The sequence below is a fragment of the Mytilus edulis genome, chromosome 5 (assembly GCF_963676685.1).
Source record: "Mytilus edulis chromosome 5, xbMytEdul2.2, whole genome shotgun sequence".
NCBI lineage: Eukaryota > Metazoa > Mollusca > Bivalvia > Mytilida > Mytilidae > Mytilus > Mytilus edulis.
In genome coordinates this window covers 25,568,197-25,586,955 of record NC_092348.1, presented here as the reverse complement: position 1 = coordinate 25,586,955, position 18,759 = coordinate 25,568,197, and the positions used below count along the sequence as shown (strand labels likewise).

Genomic DNA, 18,759 nt, shown 5'->3' with positions numbered 1-18,759 from the left:
AAATATGCAAAAAGGGTAAGCTGGCAATAATAAAAGTCTCGTTTTCAAATTCTTTTAAAAATTGAAACAGGGGAGGGGTATAAAATGTTGAGTAAACAAAAATTAGAGTATACACAGTGATTTCTTTCAGGCTATAATTCCGATAAATGAGTATTAATGTGAGAAAAACTGATTTAAGAGAGTTTTCTATTTGAAGAAATGTTTGTATAGGTTGCATTTGGTAAATACAGCTGTTTCTCAAACCACGCCTCTTTTGGGGAGATTAGAATATTCATAGAAAATTAATTTTGTTTACATACTGTTTCCCAGTTATGCTCTCTCTGTTCCATTTCATAGAGGCATAATTTGGGAATGTAACCAGTAAATATACATGTGCATATTGTTTACATTGAAATCTGTGGTAACCCTTCATTTGGGGTAGGGGTAGTTAAGAAAATTAGTGTTAGTTTAAACTCTATATTTTGACCTTTGAAAACAATTGTAGTGCATATGAACTTTCAATTCTAGGATAAGATTTTTTTCAAAACTTCATAGTAAAAGTGGTACAGTTTTAGCCGTAAAAGGAGTTCCTATGGGAAATTGCATTGTCAATATTTACAGAAATGCAACCTATAAAATTAGCAATATTATATACATACGGTATTTGAAAAATCAGGAATAATGCATATCAATAATTTTTTATCTGCTTTACCTAGGGACTTTTTATACTAAGTCCCTAGCTTTACCATAGTAATGTTTTTCTCCTAAAATGTGGGATAAAAAAAAAGTTTTGTTATAGGAGAAAATTAAAACATACTCCCCCCTTTTTGAAATTAAATGTCGAATCCCTTAGTGTACTGATATGAATAATATTTTACTGGAAATGTTTTAAAAAAAATATTGATTCTAACGTAAATATTATAATTAAAGAAAAAGAAAAAAAATTATACGTATACTAGAGGTACACACGTATGTGTCTTTAGGAAGCTGTTCTTTAATCTTTATCCTGCAAGATAAGGAAATGGAAGTATATACCGTAACCGACATTTAGTTCGTCAGTTGCTTTAGATCTAATAATGCATATGAGTTATCTAAGCAATAAGGCCCATTCCTTACTGTTACCTAAAATTGACTTTCGTTTTTTCAACTGATACACAATTTGCAAATCGAAATTTTAGACCTTCGAAAACCCGTCCACGCTTTTGAAGTTGTTTTTATTTTTTTTATGATGAAGGCTGGAGTTTATCAAACAAAATTGTGACACTAAAAATGACAACCGTTCTCAACCAAGAAGATATTCGTTCTTCTAAATTACACATTTTTATCACGATAGTAAAGAACATCACAAGTATTATTCAGGTCACAACTATCTAAAAAAAAAAACGTCCACTTCTGAATGAGAATGACTCTAATTTATTTAATTGATTTGGGATTGCCATACAAATGTGAACAGAACTATACATGCATACCACATCTTCTTATATCTTTATTAAACGTTATTAATGTCATATGAAAACAGGAAATACTAACGACCCCAATTACAAAAATACATAGGGAGGTTAGCATACAGTAATTATGAATGACAATAGGCATTCAACAATAGAAAGTGCATATGCCTGTTAGGAATTTGAAATTAAATCGCGAAGTGTTGTAATTGTTAAAAGAGATTAGCATATATAGGTAAGCCAGCAAATATGGACATGTATGTATCACAAAATGCAGTTTATAATTTCAAGCCGAGAAAAAAGAACGAATATGATGAAAAATATGAAATGAAAAAGTGTACACTCTCACCAGATGTATTTATACATCAGAACAAGATTTATATTAATTATCTATTTTCTTTATCAGCATAGTTAAAGCTTACCATAAATCACACTGACATCTTCCTGATGAGTGCAATCGTTATTACCCCAGCCAGGGAAGGTACAACCTGATATATCATGTTCCTCTCCGGTAGAATCCAAGTCGTCTGCCCAGATTTGACCTGTGCCCTTTTCAAACGATGCAGCGCTTTGGATAACAGGATGTCTAAAATCATTTCTTCAGGTTTGATTATGGTAAAAGAGTACAAAAAAATGAACAAAATGAAAAATGTAAGAGAATAAATACGAGTAAACTAAGTTGTTATAACGAGTTAATTTGTGTTACTACGTTTTTTTCTATTGAGTTAAGCCTTCAAATTGATATTTTATAGAGTGTCTTTCTATGTTGTGTCGTTATAAAATTGTTTCAGAAAAGGAAGAAGGTTTAGAACCATTAAAACATTTAAAACGTTGTTTGCACCTGTCCTAAGTCAGAAATCTGATGTTCAGTGGCTATGGTCTGTTTATGTGGTTCATAAGTGTTTTTCGTTTTTCATTTTTATATAGATAAGACCGTTGGTTTTCCCGTTTGAATGGTTTTACACTAGTAATTTTTGGGGCCCTTTATAGCTTGCTGTTCGGTGTGAGCCAATGCACCGTGTTGAAGACCGTACTTTGACCTATACTGGTTTACTTTTATAAATTGTGACTTGGATGGAGAGTTGTCTCATTGGCACTGATACAACATCTTCCTATAATATTTATATGCAAGATTGTTTCAGATAATTTTATAGACGTATAAAATGGTTTGTATTTTTTACACCTATTCTGATAAAAAAAAAAAAAGACATAATCATAAACAACGATTTTTTAACCTTACGAATAGAGTTTAAAAAAGTGCACATATTTTATCAAGCTAGGTGAACATCGATCATTCATTTTCTCGTACATCATCGACGACAACAACAGCCTTACAATCCGGTTATTGATCAATTTGTCGAAAGTTTCGTCATAACAATGTACTTAATTATACTGGAACAATTTAGGGAAAGGTAGAAGATTTGTTTTTCATTTTGACTAGTTTCAAATAGGTAAACGTGTTGCTTTTAGTGGTGCTTAATCAATAACGACTGAGAAACAATTGTAAGGGAAGACACAATAATAAAGGAAGTAAGGGTTAGCGGAAAAACTTTTTTTTCTTTTCTATTAGTCGAAATTATTCAGGTTTACTTTTTTTTCTACTTTTGTTTGTTTTAATCTTTGACTGTGATCATTTTTAAATTTGATTGACACTTACAACTTAACCTTCGCATATCAAAGTGATTATAATGATTAAGAACTACCATATAAGGGACATACAGTAACAACAGATATAGGGATAATACTACTAATACCTACTGTGTTGTTGCACTGTAAATTTAACTTGAAGTACCACACACATCTATGAAATGCAAATGACATTGAATGAAATATTTAAACCAATTTGATGAGTCAGAGGTAAATGATTTAAAATTTATACTTGTATTAACACCAAACAAATGTTTCAGAGATTTTTTAAATCATTAGTCTGTATAGTACCTGAAATATTTTGGTCCATTTAAATTGGTGCCGTCAAATGCAGTAAACATATATGATATGTTTTCATATATGTCGACTCTTAACGTTTCTCGACAAGCAAGACCAGCTGATCTTTTGAGAGCACATGTGAAGTCTCCCCATTTCATCCAAGGTTTAGGTTTGACGTCCGTTATCTTTAGTTTTCTACGTAGTGTTATGTATAATATTGTTGTTCATCTCTTTGTCTTTTATCTCAATTTGATAGTAGCGTTGTCCTGTTCTCCAATTGTTTCTTTTCTTTTCTTTCTCTTTTAACTTTTGTATCTTTTATGACCCATTTTACAAATCCATGATTTTAACTTTGACACCAATTTTCAACATAAAATTTACTATATATACAGAAAGCGCCTACTTCATATGACAATTAAAATAAAAAATAGATACTGAAAAATGAAGGCAATTGTGTTAAAAATATTTTTCTCGCTTGAAAATAATAAGCTATTTGTCAGAACGTACTTTTCAGTATTATAACCCCAAGGTATATTTTCTTTTGTTTTAATGTTTTGTTAAGCAAATTTGATGGAGTGACGCATTGTACTTGAAAAAGTGAGTAATATTTTGATGTGTATGTGAAAAGTATACTTTCAATTTATTTTTGATAGCTAAATGGCATAAAAAAATATTGGAAAATTTCAAGGTGACACAAGCTTAAAAATAATTCTGTAACTTTTTTTAATATTGTATATGACTAGTTACATTACTTGAATACTTACAAACAAAACGAAACTCCTAATTTCCATAATTATGATTGATCTGATATAACATGTAGTAGTGTTGACAAATGTAATCAAAATGTATTGCTGCGTTATCTATAAAATCGTAAGGACTTATAAATCTTGCATGCCCTAATTTTTATGCAATACTGTATACGTTCATGTCAAACAGATAAGAACATACTGTTAAATGTCTAGCTGTTCAATAATCATAACGTTTTTTAGACCCATAATCAGACAATATCTCAATTGAAACAAAATGTATGCGAAATCTAAACAATGTTTCATATTTACACATTGCAAATAGTCTTGCATGTCCCATCTTTGTCTCCAACATGTTCATATTTGAAGATGAATTTTTCGTAACAAAAGTTATAAAAACTAGAAGATATTATTATACCTCAGTATGTTTTTCTAAATAAAATAATGAAATAGTTATTACATTCCACAGACTATTTGCCGGTCAATAGTTGCAAAGACTATTACCCCGGTTAATAGTTTCATAATCATCTTTCCCGTACCTTTTCATGCTTATATGGACAATAATGATGTCATTGACTATTTTGCTTGGCAACGTCAAACTCTAATATTGTAAACGGTATAATCTGTTTGTGTCGATTGTGATTTAACTTACAAGAAGCAATGATAAAAGAGGGAAAATCTTGCCCGAATGTTTTAAAGATCTAAAATATAGTACCTTATTCATAATATGGGTTCGGTCGTCGTATTCTAAAAGTGAATTTGCGTTTGGTGTACTATAATTGCTCGAGGTAAAAAAAAAATAAAGGTGTTAAAAACAATGTGAAAGAAGCGCTTATAAGTGCTGTAAAGTCGCCAACAATGCAAAACTGTCACCAGCACTATAACAATGTAGCGATCCATCTGATGAGTTCAGCCTTTTTCAACTGACTTTTATAGTTCGTTCTTATGTTGTAATGTTACATCACTGTCCCAGGTTAGGGGAGGGTTGGGATCCCCCTTACATGTTTAACCCCGACACATTATGTATGTATGTGCCTGTCCCAAGTCAGGAGCCTGTATTGCAGTGGTTGTCGTTTGTTGGTGTGTAACATATTTGTTTTTCGTTCATTTTTGTACATATATTAGGCTGTTAGTTTTCTCGTTTGAATTGTATACATTTGTCATTTCGGGGCCTTTTCTAGCCAACTATGCGGTATGGGCTTTGCTCATTGTTGAAGACCATACGGTGACCTATAGTTTTTTTTTATAATTCTTTATTTTGTATTTCTTCACCTCATACAATATTTATATGCATTTTATCAAAGAAAAATACAAAACATGTTTATTCATTTTGACCTGTCAGTGTCAGTGCTTATATGAAAGTCCCCCTCCCCATACAAAAACAAAAAACAAAAAACAAAAAACAAAAAACAAAAAACAAACCAAAAAAACAAAAAAACAAAACAAAAAGTACAAAAAACAAACAAACAAAAAATAAATAAAATAAATATAAAAAATCATTGACCTATATTCATATCCGATTAAATTGATATTAAACGATTACAATTATTATTAATGCAACCTAATTATTCTATTCATACATGTACTCATAATAAAAAATAAATAAAAATAAAATATATATATATAGTGACATATATTTATATTCTGTTGTTATTTTTTCTCCAAAAAATATCTGGAAATCATATATAAAAAAACCAGTATTTTAACTCCTATTATCATAACATAGTAACACATATTTAAATCTTCTATACATATATATATATAATATCTATAGGACGCACACTAACCACTGTCCAATTGTGATGTGCATCCAGTTGTGTTACACATTTATTTTCAGTCAAATATGAGTTATTTTCTTGTATCATAAAATTAGTTGTTGAAATGGTTCCCATTTTTTTTCTATTTTTTCACCTATTGCAGGAGAACTGTGAAAAGCGGAAGATAGTTTTTCAATAGTATAATATTTTTTCAATTTCTTTAGTGCAATCTTAACACAAGGTACCAGTGAGTTCAATCTACAAGAATAAATATAGTACTTCATGAGAACAGTGAAAAAATTTCCTGAGATATCTATAATATCTGATCCCAAGAGTATGTTTTGTTTTGATATCAGAAGCTCATAATTGCAATCTGAATGTAGTGTATCAACTAGTTGGAGCCAAAAGTTTTTGACAATGTTGCATTCCCAAAAAATATGTTCTATTGTCTCTTTTGTTTCATTGCAAAAACTGCATAGGTGTGTTTATTTAAGTTTACACTTATATAGCAGATCATTTGTGCATAAAATTCTTTGCAGAATTTTGTATTGAAAAATAATCATTTTATTACTCAAAGAACACTTGAAAGGATGCATATAGAAAAGATCCCAGTGAGCTATTTCCATATGCAACATTTCTTTCCATTTATTTTGGGATTTTATGGGGTTTTCATGATAAGTAGACAAAAATAATTTATAAAAATATGGGCATGATTTCTGATTTGTTTTCAAAAAGTCTAAATTATCAAAAGTAATGTTGATTTTCTTTTCACAGTTTTTTGATGTGGTCCTTCCAACTACTTGGGATCATATGATATATACCATAGAATTGAAGAAAATTAGTATCAATATCATATGTTTCTTTAAATTGATTAAAAGACAGAAATTCATTGTTCTCGTTCAGTAAATCATTGACAAAAAATATTCCTGCCTCACACCATTTTTCATAAAAAATAGTTTTATTATCAATTTTTAAAAGTGTATTAAACCAAATAGGTTGACCCATAAAATCATTATGGTCATGGGTAGCATTCCTCAGTTTAGCCCAATTTAGTAGGATGTCCTTCCAAAATCTATTAAAATATATTGAAATTTGTTCAATACTATCCTTATTCATCATCCATATTTTATCTGCACCATATTTTATATATTTATCATTAAAAAGAATTTTCCAAGGAGAAAGATTAAAAGGGTCTAATAATTTATAGATCCATGTCATTTTTAGTGAATAACAGAAGGATTCAATATGAGGCATCTTTAGTCCACCAGTATCATATGATCCAATTAGTACTTTTCTTTTGATTTTATCTGGTTTGCCATTCCATAGAAACTTAAAAAAAATATTTTCAATTTTCTTAAAATTTTCAAAAGAGGGGTTTGGCAATATTGTTAATGACTGAATTAGAATTGGCAATGCTAAAGACTTTATGACTGTAATTTTTCCTAGGTATGTTAGATCTTGGTAAATCCAAGTATTTAATAATGCCTTTATCTTTTCAATTTTCTCTTCGAAATTATAGGCAGTCTTGTCGACAACAAAAAGATCATAGTTTATACCTAAGAGTTTAAATTTCCCTGTCTGATTCCAGTTTAGTCTTTCTCCTTGGTGAAATACTTCCTTTGAACGTGCTTTTGATCCAATCCAAATTGCTTCAGTTTTTTCTAAATTTGCTCATAAACCAGAACACTCAGAGAATTTTTCTAAAATATATAGAGATTGTTCTAACGATTTTTCATCATCATCTAAAGTTAAGGTTGAGTCATCTGCATACTGACTAAGCAAATACTGAGAGTTATCTATCTTAATACCATTAATTTCTGGGTTATTTTTCACTCATAAGTTCCAAAGCCAGTATAAAAAGGTAAGGGGATAAAGGATCCCCTTGACGGACCCCTCTTTCTATATTAAAGAAACTAGAGCAATGACCATTATTTATGATACAACTTTCGATATTAAAATATAAAGATTTTACACAATTACAGAAGTCTGACCTATAGTTGTTAATTTATTTTGGTCATTTTGGGCTCTCGAGGAGATTTGTCACATTGGCAATTATACTACATCTTCATTTTTTTTATATATACAACATTTATGCAACATCTAACAGTAAAACGGTATATAGCATTTATATTCTTACTTACGAACTTGAAAGCTGCAATTTGTTGGCCAAATAGGAAATTCAAAACCAAATTTAAACCCCCGTATGACCTTCAATAATTAGCAAACTCCATACCATATAATAAGCTATAAAAGATCACAGCTTGACAAATTAATAAAGCAGATCATCGGCTTGATGTATACCATATAACAGAACGATAAACAAATATGGCAAATAGCAACCTATGATAACCACTGGCTTGTGACGGAAACGAATAAAAAAAACAATACTGCCGAACTCTGAGAAAAATTCTAAGCGGAAAATCCCTATGCAAATGGAGATATCAAAATTTCAATCATATCAAACAAATGAATACCAAGCGACACAAATTACCAATTTACTCGAAGATACTTAAAACTAGTGCAGATTTCAACTTCGGCTTATGAGTAAGACATGTATTCATTCTGAGACTGAACTATCAATCGGTACAGCTAACAGGTTGTTTACAATATTGAAACTTATGTCTTGTGCGCAGAACTGTCAATGACTTAGTATACATCTAAATTATTCAAAAGTCATTTTGAAGAAAGTATTTGACGGGAGAAATTATTTATCAAAAGGGTTCAAAAAAATGTATAAAGAAACATGATTATGTAACATACAATTCATGTTTAAGTACTGAAGTTTAATCGTAATTACTCTACTTTCATTTCATATTCTCGAAAACATTGGCTTCTTTTTAACTTTCAATTTTTGTTCCAAAGTTTACCGATTGTAGCCTTGATAAACAATAAACACAGAATCATGGAGCACGTGAGAAATAAATGAAATGATAGAGCGATGTTTATTTAAGGACTTTCTTTGTCTATATTCATGAATTTCATAAAAAAAAACGTTTAAGACATACAAGTAGGTAAAACATATTCAAATCTTTCATTTAATTTGAAGTATAATATGATGTTAACTTTCATTCATTAATGTTTACAATTTCTCTAATTCTTGCGCTATTTTCACAATTCTTGGCCGGTATGAGAAAAGTATTTCTCCTCACCAGTGAAAAATCGGTTCTCGGCAAATGATTGCTAAAATTTTAATTGTGACGTTAAATTTTTTTGGTATCTTCTGAATTTTCCTATTGTGACGTCATAACAAAATGCGACCATGCCTTAAGACGTCACATAAAAAGTACACATCTTACTTCAAATCTTTGAAACAGAAGGATACAAACCATAAGAGAAACAGATTCCACCACTATAACTTGTGTATTACAATATTTCTCCACTCGGCAATTAAATTTTAATTATTTAAAAAGCTGGGCAAGCCTCGCGCTTTCATATAAAAATTTAACTGTCTCGAGTGGAGAAATATCGTAACACACTTGTTGCAGTTATGGAATCTATATTTCTCAAACATTACAATTTCTAGAAACTCCGTTCCATACGACTTTAACCTGAACCTAGGCTTGGTGTAAAGGGCGTTATTACTTCATACGCACCTTTCCGTATATGTAAATAAGATGATGTATTACCTTAAACATATTATTGTCAAAAACAACTTGGATTATTTATGTGAAAAATACATAATGAAGTAAACATTTTTGAGATTTGAAATGTTTCAAAAGGTGAAGTACCTCGTTGGTGTCCGAACTGTTCCATTAAATCACACTCGAATGATACACCCCAGATCTTTCCCGTATGACGCTACTTTGAAGTGGCATAACTGAATGTAAAAGTTAGATTAACCAAATAAATAAACAAAGGAATAAATGATAATTGTGAGTTGAGGAAGAAGATATAAATTTATAATTTAACAAAACACAAGTCGTATTGAAAATAACCATTTTATTTCTTTTTACTTCTTACCATACATTGACATTTGCGTATTAAGTTTAATTTTTAATACCCTAAAGACATATCTTTTTTTTATCTGACAAGGGACATTCTGATTTGAATTTTCCTTGAAGTTTGGTATTTTTGTTATTTTACTTAATAATATGTTTTTGTAATATTGATAGTCAAGAATTTAATATAAGTCAAAATTGAATAGTTGATAGGGTTCAAGTTTCTCAGTCTTAATTTTTTTTAAACCGTTTTGAGAACTTTTTCCCACAGTGTATCTGTCTTTGACATTTCAGTTTAAAATGTCCACTATATACCTTCGCCCTCTTTTTGTTTTATTTCACGAACCGACGAGATATATTTTCGAAATTCCATCATGATGTTTTGAACTGACATCAGCTTTGACATCTCGGGTGTTTTTTCCTCACGTAGAATAAAATTCAATTCATAATACATAAATTTCTCGATTTTAAAAATATACACAGCAAAAAGGCAATGACGGTTTTCTGGTAATTTCTACAAGTAGTAAAAACAATCTGGCGTGTTGATGTACAGGCTTTCAGTGTCAAATCTCAGTGACTCTTAAACAAAGCCCATGTTAACTTGCACAATGTCAGTATCTACTATTTTAAGCTCCTTCCCGCATACCATTGTATACTCAAGGAAAATATTTCCGGAACAGAATCGATCAATGCACGGAGACGGTTTTTATTCTTTTCATAACTTTGGTAGAACAAGAAACTCGATCCAAAGTCAATCCACAAGATAACTTAAATACGGTTTATCCGTAATAGGGTATTCATAATTCATAATTTGATTCACCAATTTATAATAACTTTAAAACTTTATACAATCGTTATGAAAATAAATTGGTTTATTTTTATCTTTTTCATGGTAGTTAAATGATCTATCAATGTGTATGTGAAATACATGTTAATTCTAATAAATATTTGAAAATAAATACTGTTTTACTAAAATATACATTAACATGTTATCAAGCAAATAACTGCAACAGTATATTGTAAAATAAGACTAATCATAAGTTGACTGCAACTGTATATTGTAAAATAAAACTATTCCTAAGTCAAAAAATCAACAATGGAGAAAATCTACTAAGCATTTCCCTATAATGTCTCCTTGGCTGCATGCCTGTGGAACATAAAGAGTATGAGAGCTTGCCATTGCAGCATGACTGTGTAGAAGAGTCATATGACTGTGTACCACAGCATGATAAACCACTAGGTTCCGAAACAATTCCGTTGCAACATGTTTGATGCAAAATACTGTAAATCCTGTCTCCACAACACTCTATTCCTCTTTCTGAATACAGTTTACCGGAACAACATGTTTCATGTAAAGGGCTATAACTCTCGCCACCACAACTTTTACACTCTAGCCCTGCTATTGAGTACAGTTTACCGGAACAACATGTTTGGTGCAAAGGACTGTAACTCGATTCTCCACAACACTGTAGTCCACTGTGTGGATACAGCTTACCGGAACAACAGGTTCCATACGAAGGACTGTAAGTAGTGTCTCCACAACACTTAATTCCTCTTTGTGACAACAGATTACCGGAACAACATGATTCATACAAAGGATTGTAAATTTTGTGTCCACAACACTCTAGACCCCTTTCTGAATAAAGTTTACCGGAACAACATGTTTTATGGAAAGGATTGTATGCCTTGTCTGAGCAACACTGGTAAAATGATTCTACTTTATCGTTAATTGATCCGTCGCAACATTTCTCTGTCCTTGGGTCATAAATTTTCTCACCACAGCAATTACCGTTCCTTACTGGATATATCTTTTCTTCGCAACATGTTTCATATTCCGGATTATATGCCTCGTCCTTGCAGCAGGACGCACCTTTCTTATAACGAATTTTACCTCCACAGCAAACCGCATTTTCTGGGTTATAAACCTTTGTTTTGCAACATGGCCATCCTCCTCCAGGAACAGTTATCGCGCCGTCACAGCAAGTCTGATAACGAGGATTATAAAGCTTGGAGTCACAGTACTTCACTACAAAACAATATAGATATGAGATTATCGAAATTAAATACCGTATTCCGTGAACAATTATTTTATACAAAACAGAAATAATTTTACTCTATACCAGAAGGAGTGTGTATTTGAACTTACTTTACAGGGATATTTAATAACTTGAAAAAACATGTACTCATTTGGCATACATTTGCGTAAACTTAACATATTTGTTTGATAGTTCCTTTTTATCGCCATTTTACGAACTTTTCTTTCGATCTTACTAACTGATGATTTCCTTTCTTAGCACAGTAGAGTGATATGTATAAATTATCTGGTTTTCTACACATTGATATCGTTAATTATCGGACCACAGATGAATTATCACGTTGTGATTGGTTAAATGCCGTCACGTGGTGACCCCCTATGAGACCGTATGGGGTTAGTAAGTTTCATATGGGGTTTATGACGCGTTAATGGCGACGACATCTATTAATGTTGTTTTGTTTTATTGTTTATTTTTCAACAAAACGCCGCAGAAAAAGTCCAGCGTCCGATAAATTCGTTATACGGTTAACTACTGACCCCCTACCGATCAATAGAGGGTGAATAAAATTCATAGGGGACTCGGCCTCAAGCCTCACCCCCTATGGATTTTACTAACCCTCTATGGATCCGTATGGGGTCAGTAGCGAACCATATAACTTATAATATCAGCCACCAGCCACAATGTGAATCTTTTTGGCGAGAAAATCAATCTTGGTGAGATGACAAACGACAATCTATCAAAATTAAATGATTAAATGTAAACGACTTTCCTATTTAAAAAAAGGAGATATGACGTGATTGCCAAAGAGAAAACACATATGGCAATTTCATTGGTACTTTATAATTTGATTTACACCAATTGATTTGGGTCCTTTAACTAAATCACCTCCCTTAGTTGTGGATTGACAATTAGATACAATTTTTTTAAAGCATTTGACTGAAAAGTCAAGGAAACAGGTTAGATGATAGTTTTCAAAGGTACCAGGATTAAACTTTGATACGCCAGACGCGCGTTTCGTCTACAAATGACTCTTCAGTGACGCTCAGATGAAAATATTTATAAATCCAAGCAAGTACAAAGTTGAAGAGCATTGAGAACCCGAAATTCAAAAAAGTAGTACAAAATACGGTAATCTATTCCTGGGATGAGAAAATTCTTCGTTTTTCAAAAAATTAAAATTTTGTCAACAGGACCATTCAATTGATATTCATGTCAACATCGAAGTGCTGACTACTGAGCTGTTAATACCCTCGGGGACGAACCTCCACCAGCAGTGGCATCAACCCAGAGGTGTAAATAGTTATCAAAGGTACCAGGATTGTAATTTGATACGCCAGTCGCGCTTTTCGTTTACATAAGACTCCTCAAAGAGCTCAGATTAAAATAGGTATAAAGCCAAACAAGTACAAAGTTAAAGAGCATTGAGTGCCAATTACGGCTAAGGTAATCTATTCCTGGGATAAGATAATTCTTAGTTTTTCAAAAATTTTTAATTTTGTCGACAGGAAAGGACAAGGTCCCCCTATTTTCTCATTTTTCAATTTCGGTTTTTAAGCTACTTTTAAATTAGAATATTCCTAAATGCTTGAGGTTTGCTCGGTTGAACTTCAAAACCACTAATTTTAGCATCTGGGTGAGGTGAGGGGGTAAATTTTCTGTTATGATTCAAATATTGTAATTATTATTCACTTTTCAGGTGTTTTGTACAACATTCTTTTAGTTTTTAAGTGCCTGCGCCAACGTGGCTCATGATTGTTTTTATTTCAATGTCATTAGCACATGTTTTTGCTGTCTAAATCTTCATATGTTTCTTTGGGTCACGTAGGCGCACCTTATTAAATTTTACGAAACAATGACCAAAAAATGTTATTTTCCCCTCTTTTTGCGTTTTTGGTGCCCTTTAACCCCGCTAACCTCACTCATTTTTTTAAATTAATTGTTTTGAAGTTCAGCCAAACAAACTTCAAACCTAAGGGAATATTTTAACGTGATAAGTAGCTTTCAAAAACAGAATTTGAAAAATGAGAAAATAGGGGGGCCAAAAACAGGCCTTATCGTACCTTGTCTTTTATTAAAATGACCATATAATTGATCTTCATGTCAACATCGAAGTGCTGACTACTGGGCAGTGGCATCGACTATTCACCCTGAATAATGCAACCTTCATGGTGTTCTCCTAAAAGCGGACAAAGTCATGAACAATCTCTTGTATCTTCATACTTGTTTTGATTCTGGCATTTAATATACCGTAACGCTTCTAATTTTTGTTATACTAAAAAGATCAAAATGTTTAAAGGTGACACTGTTTATTCGTACAAAAAGAGGAAAACGCGTACTATTGGCCCATATGCGGGCAGATTATTATACAACTGAAAGAAATTGCATATTTACATATTCATTTAAAGAACATGTATAATGCTATTAAGTTGGCTGTCATGTCATGATAACTTAGCAATACGATCGCTATGCATATTAGAAAATTACGCAAAATTGTTTCATATGTGTCCGCCAGGGTCTAAAAGACGATATAGAAAATAATAATACAACTGTAAACCTCTACAGCGGTGTCTTGATCAGAGTTGTCTAATATGGAGTCAAAACACAACTTTTTACTTATGTATATATATCTTCACAAGGCCTTCAACAATGAGCAAGTTTTGATGATGACTATTTACAGAATTTGAGATCTTTTACCACAATGTGCTTGGTTGATGTTTGTTATACGTCCAGCGGAAAATATTTCATGAATGTTTAGGAAAATGCAACAGTTTGAACTGTCCAATTACAGAAAACAGCTTATCTATGATTCCCTTATTTGTAGGTATTATTTTTAAAGTAAATAAAGGTCGAGAGATGTGGCTGAAGTTAGATAAAATGTTTTTTATATGTAGATGGAAATTTATATCTGTGTGGCTTAAACATACCACCATTGTATTATCCACACTCAATAATGAGAACCAGCACCTTAAGTCAGAAATAAGTATATTAACAGGAAATGGTAATTTCTATTATAATTGCAGAAGATTTGAACTCCAGTGTATATACTAGTGCTGTCTTTATTTTTCATGATGACATGTATGACAATGTATCACACTTGTTACCAGCTGATAGTTATAAATTAGATTATGAGATGACAAGAAGATCACAAGATAAATTATTTAACTCCCAAAGGAAACAGTTTTAGGATCACTGGTTGCTACCCTATTTAAAATATTGAATGGTCAATTTATAGGAGACATTTTGGATACTATATTTAAATATTTTAATACACAGGGTTGCAGTCTTGGTAGATTATGCAGTTGTAAGTATAAGTGTACTGTAGTCAGTGACATATTGCAAAGTTCAAGACCAATAATCATTCTCAGAACACTGTCAATTGATATCTGATTTAACATGGGATTTCCAAATGTGTAAATATAAAAAAAAATATATACACATAAAACAAGAGCTCAATTATGAATGTACTCAATTCTCTCAAAAGAAATTTTAGAAATAAAACTGGTTAAATCAGATATTATGAAGAGGTAGGTAGATTTCAGATTACAAACTTCGAGAATATACCGAAAGGAATGAATCTTGCAAATTATAAAAAAAATATGTAATATACGGATATTACGGAAATGTTGGGTAACAAATTGTTTAAAAAGTCAAAGAAAAAACAAAGCACCATGGACAGATGCCAAAAATCTGTAAAGACAAAAGTGTTCAAAAGATAATAAAACAACTAAAATGATATCCCTTTGACCATACATTGGAATGACTTTTATTTTTATAAGGAAAATACTATTATATCAATTAAAAGTTCAAACCCCTTTTTTCCAAAAGAAAGTAAAGAATTTTAGAATTGTATAATAGGAGTACAGTACAGTAAAACTGGCACTAAAAAATCACCCATTTTGAGATCAATATGCTAGCTAATCCCTTTTAATTACTAGAAAAACCAGAGAGGTACACATTTCAAAACTATTATCTCTTATGATCAGGAAAACAGAGAACAAAACTAATCGAAAATCTATCAAATTACCTAATCCTATTAAGATATCTGAAAGGCTATATATATATAAATATATGTTATAAAGTCTTTTATAAAATGGACAAAGTACTGGACCAGATTGAATTTGTTATGAAATAATAAAACACAGACCCTGAGTGCTGTTAACTAAGTTAGCTAAAAGCTTTACCAAATACTAGTTAAATGTATACAGATAAATGGAATAAATCGTACTTCATATATGTACTTGAAACAGGGTGATGTACTTAACAGGCTTATTTTACATGTAGGAGTATCTTCCTAATGAATTCAATATAGAAGATATTTTGTGTAAAATAACATGTTCTAATACATAATGTTGTAGTAATGTAGATTTTGCAGTAGCAATATGAATAAGAAGATGCGGGATGAGTGCCAATGAGTGATTTCATTTATTTCCGCTATCATATATAAAAGGACAAGCAAGATTATCTTACATTGAAGTTAATCCTTAACTATGTGATGCTTACTGCCTAATTAAACTATCGGATGAAGCAGGAACCTATTTCGGGTATACTTTTGTCAAAAGTATCATTCATGAAAATAATATAGAATTATGAGTGAGTGATTTAAGCTTTTTGAAAGGAGAATATGAAATAAATAAACACATGAAGTAGATTTTACAAGAAAACTATAAAAAGTTGCTTTTTGAAAAATTTAATTCCTTAACGGAAAACTATCAATTATATTTTAAAGTAAAAATGATTTATAAAATTGAGCCATATTCAATAAGGAAATAACCTTTGAAACCAGGAAAAGCTTTACTAAATTGAGTCATATTCAGGAATGTAAAAGGGGGAGGTGCAGAAACATAAAAGGAGAAAAACGTTGTCAACACTGTTCTTTAAGTATAATAGATGATGAAGATAATTTCGTATTTTAATGTGAACAAAATGAAAACTAAAGACTTGAATTATTAAAAAAAGAGAAACATCTATTCAAATATTATTGATGATACGGCTATCATACCCTTCTGTTATGCATTTTGTTGCCTTATTTATTGAATGTTGTGGCAACTGAGGAGTGTAGAGTTAACAACTGAATGATACTCAGAGGAATGATATGTACATAATTCATAAAAATTCAAGTTTTTTGTGATTAATTATGTTCTGTGATATTTTGTTGACTTTTATGTATGCCATCGACCTTATTGAGGTAAAACAGTGCATTAATTCATCAAACTTTTATTTATAAAGTACATTTCATATTTTCATGTGAATGATATACTGGTACAAACATTAAAAAACAAGTTTGACATTGACGTAATTTGTGAATTTTTAAAATAGTATTTGGTGTCAAATGATTCCGTTCAAATATGAGTCACCTAATCATTAAAAGTCGGATAGAAAGAAAAGTGAACAAAATATCATGTACAATTCTTTAACAAATTGTGTGTGGCAAAGGTTGAAATAATGTCCATTAAATGTATTCGTGGTTGTATTACCAAGCAATACATAGATCACATATCTATTCATTATTTTGTATAATTGTTTAAAATTTGTTAAAACGGAAGAAACAAAAATAGAGAGACAGTAGAGGAAGATTCTCACTTTCCAGGTTACTGAGAATATGATATTAAATATATATATTAATATATCGGTTAGAAATAATATTGTCAAATTATTTTTGTAACTTACTGTGTGTGTATGCACCTCTGCCTCCTGTTATCACATGGAATCGCGAGAAAATTATCAACACGATGAAATAAATTCTCTCTTCCATTACAACATTTATCATGATTAAGAAATACAAATCAGCCAACCAAACATGAAAACTATTATAATTTATGTGTTTGTTTTTTCTGACTGTCATCTCATTAATGTAATGTATTTGTTGTCAAGACATGGTTATGACGACTTAATGTTATTGCTAATGTAATTCAAAAGTACGTCTGATTTTAAAAATAAAATTTATTGTGTTCAATGTATTTTAAGAAAACTATTTGTCAAGGATACGATAAATCATGTTGTTCTACTTACAAATACCAAATCGTATTTTGAAATATTTTCGTATTATCACAATTATGTTTGTCATATGCATTTAGAATGATTTATGTAAAAATCTGATTTAAACAATAAATTTCAATTTAAAGATAATTTAACAAACAAACAAAAACAAGGCATTAACCTAGAGTATTCTGATAACTTCCTCCCCAATATGATTGGTAGTTTTCCTCCCATTCCGAGTTAGTCAATTCTTCCTTTCAGACATTAGATACATAACCAAATGAATTAAAACGAATTGAAGTCAGTAAAAAAATTCAAAATTACCTACAGACCCGGGTCCGCGCTTTCGCCCTCGTACAACTTTTCAGTAGAAACGTTATCTTAATGCATGCACCAAGTCAGAAATACGACAAATTTTATCCATTCGTTGAACTTGTTTGAATGTGGTATTTTTGTTATTTTACTTTTGATACAGAACTTCAAGCAGCAGCAAGTTTCATTTTGAAAAACAATTATTGCCATAAGAAAATCAAATGGTAATATTATTTGCTGAAAGTTACTTCAGTCATACGTGTATGTTTAAAAACGATAGACACCCTTCTTTTCATAAATAACTGACTGTAACAAAGATCAGAAAATCACAAAAAAGTTAAGTGAAGAAGAAGAGTTACTGTAACAGTAATGTAAGTTGTAAGAAAAATATTAAAAAATAAAGTCACAAAATACACCACTATTGTCTAGTAATATTAATGATTCTAACGCAATTTGGATGTAACAATTTTTTTCATTGGCTAAAAGTTTCCGTCAAATCCACAGTTGACCAGGCGTAACTAAGGAGGAACCCGCCATTTTGAATTGGTTGAATCAACAAATGTTCGATAACTACTATATAATCGAAAATAAAACAACGCCTACCTCGAATTCGCCGTTTTAATGTAATTTTATCCGAATTTGAA

At 31.0% G+C, this 18,759-nt stretch overlaps 1 protein-coding gene across 1 annotated transcript; it reads right to left on the bottom strand.

Annotated features, from left to right (window-relative positions):
- Positions 1–8,781: 8,781 nt before the first annotated feature.
- LOC139523273 (galaxin-like) lies at positions 8,782–17,665 on the bottom strand. Its single transcript, XM_071317135.1, has 2 exons — positions 17,495–17,665; positions 8,782–11,817 (listed from the first exon to the last, which is right to left on the bottom strand). Exons 1-2 carry the CDS (start codon positions 17,592–17,594, stop codon positions 10,874–10,876), a joined length of 1,044 nt encoding a protein of 347 aa, XP_071173236.1. The 5' UTR covers positions 17,595–17,665; the 3' UTR covers positions 8,782–10,873.
- Between the last annotated feature and the right edge of the window lie 1,094 nt (positions 17,666–18,759).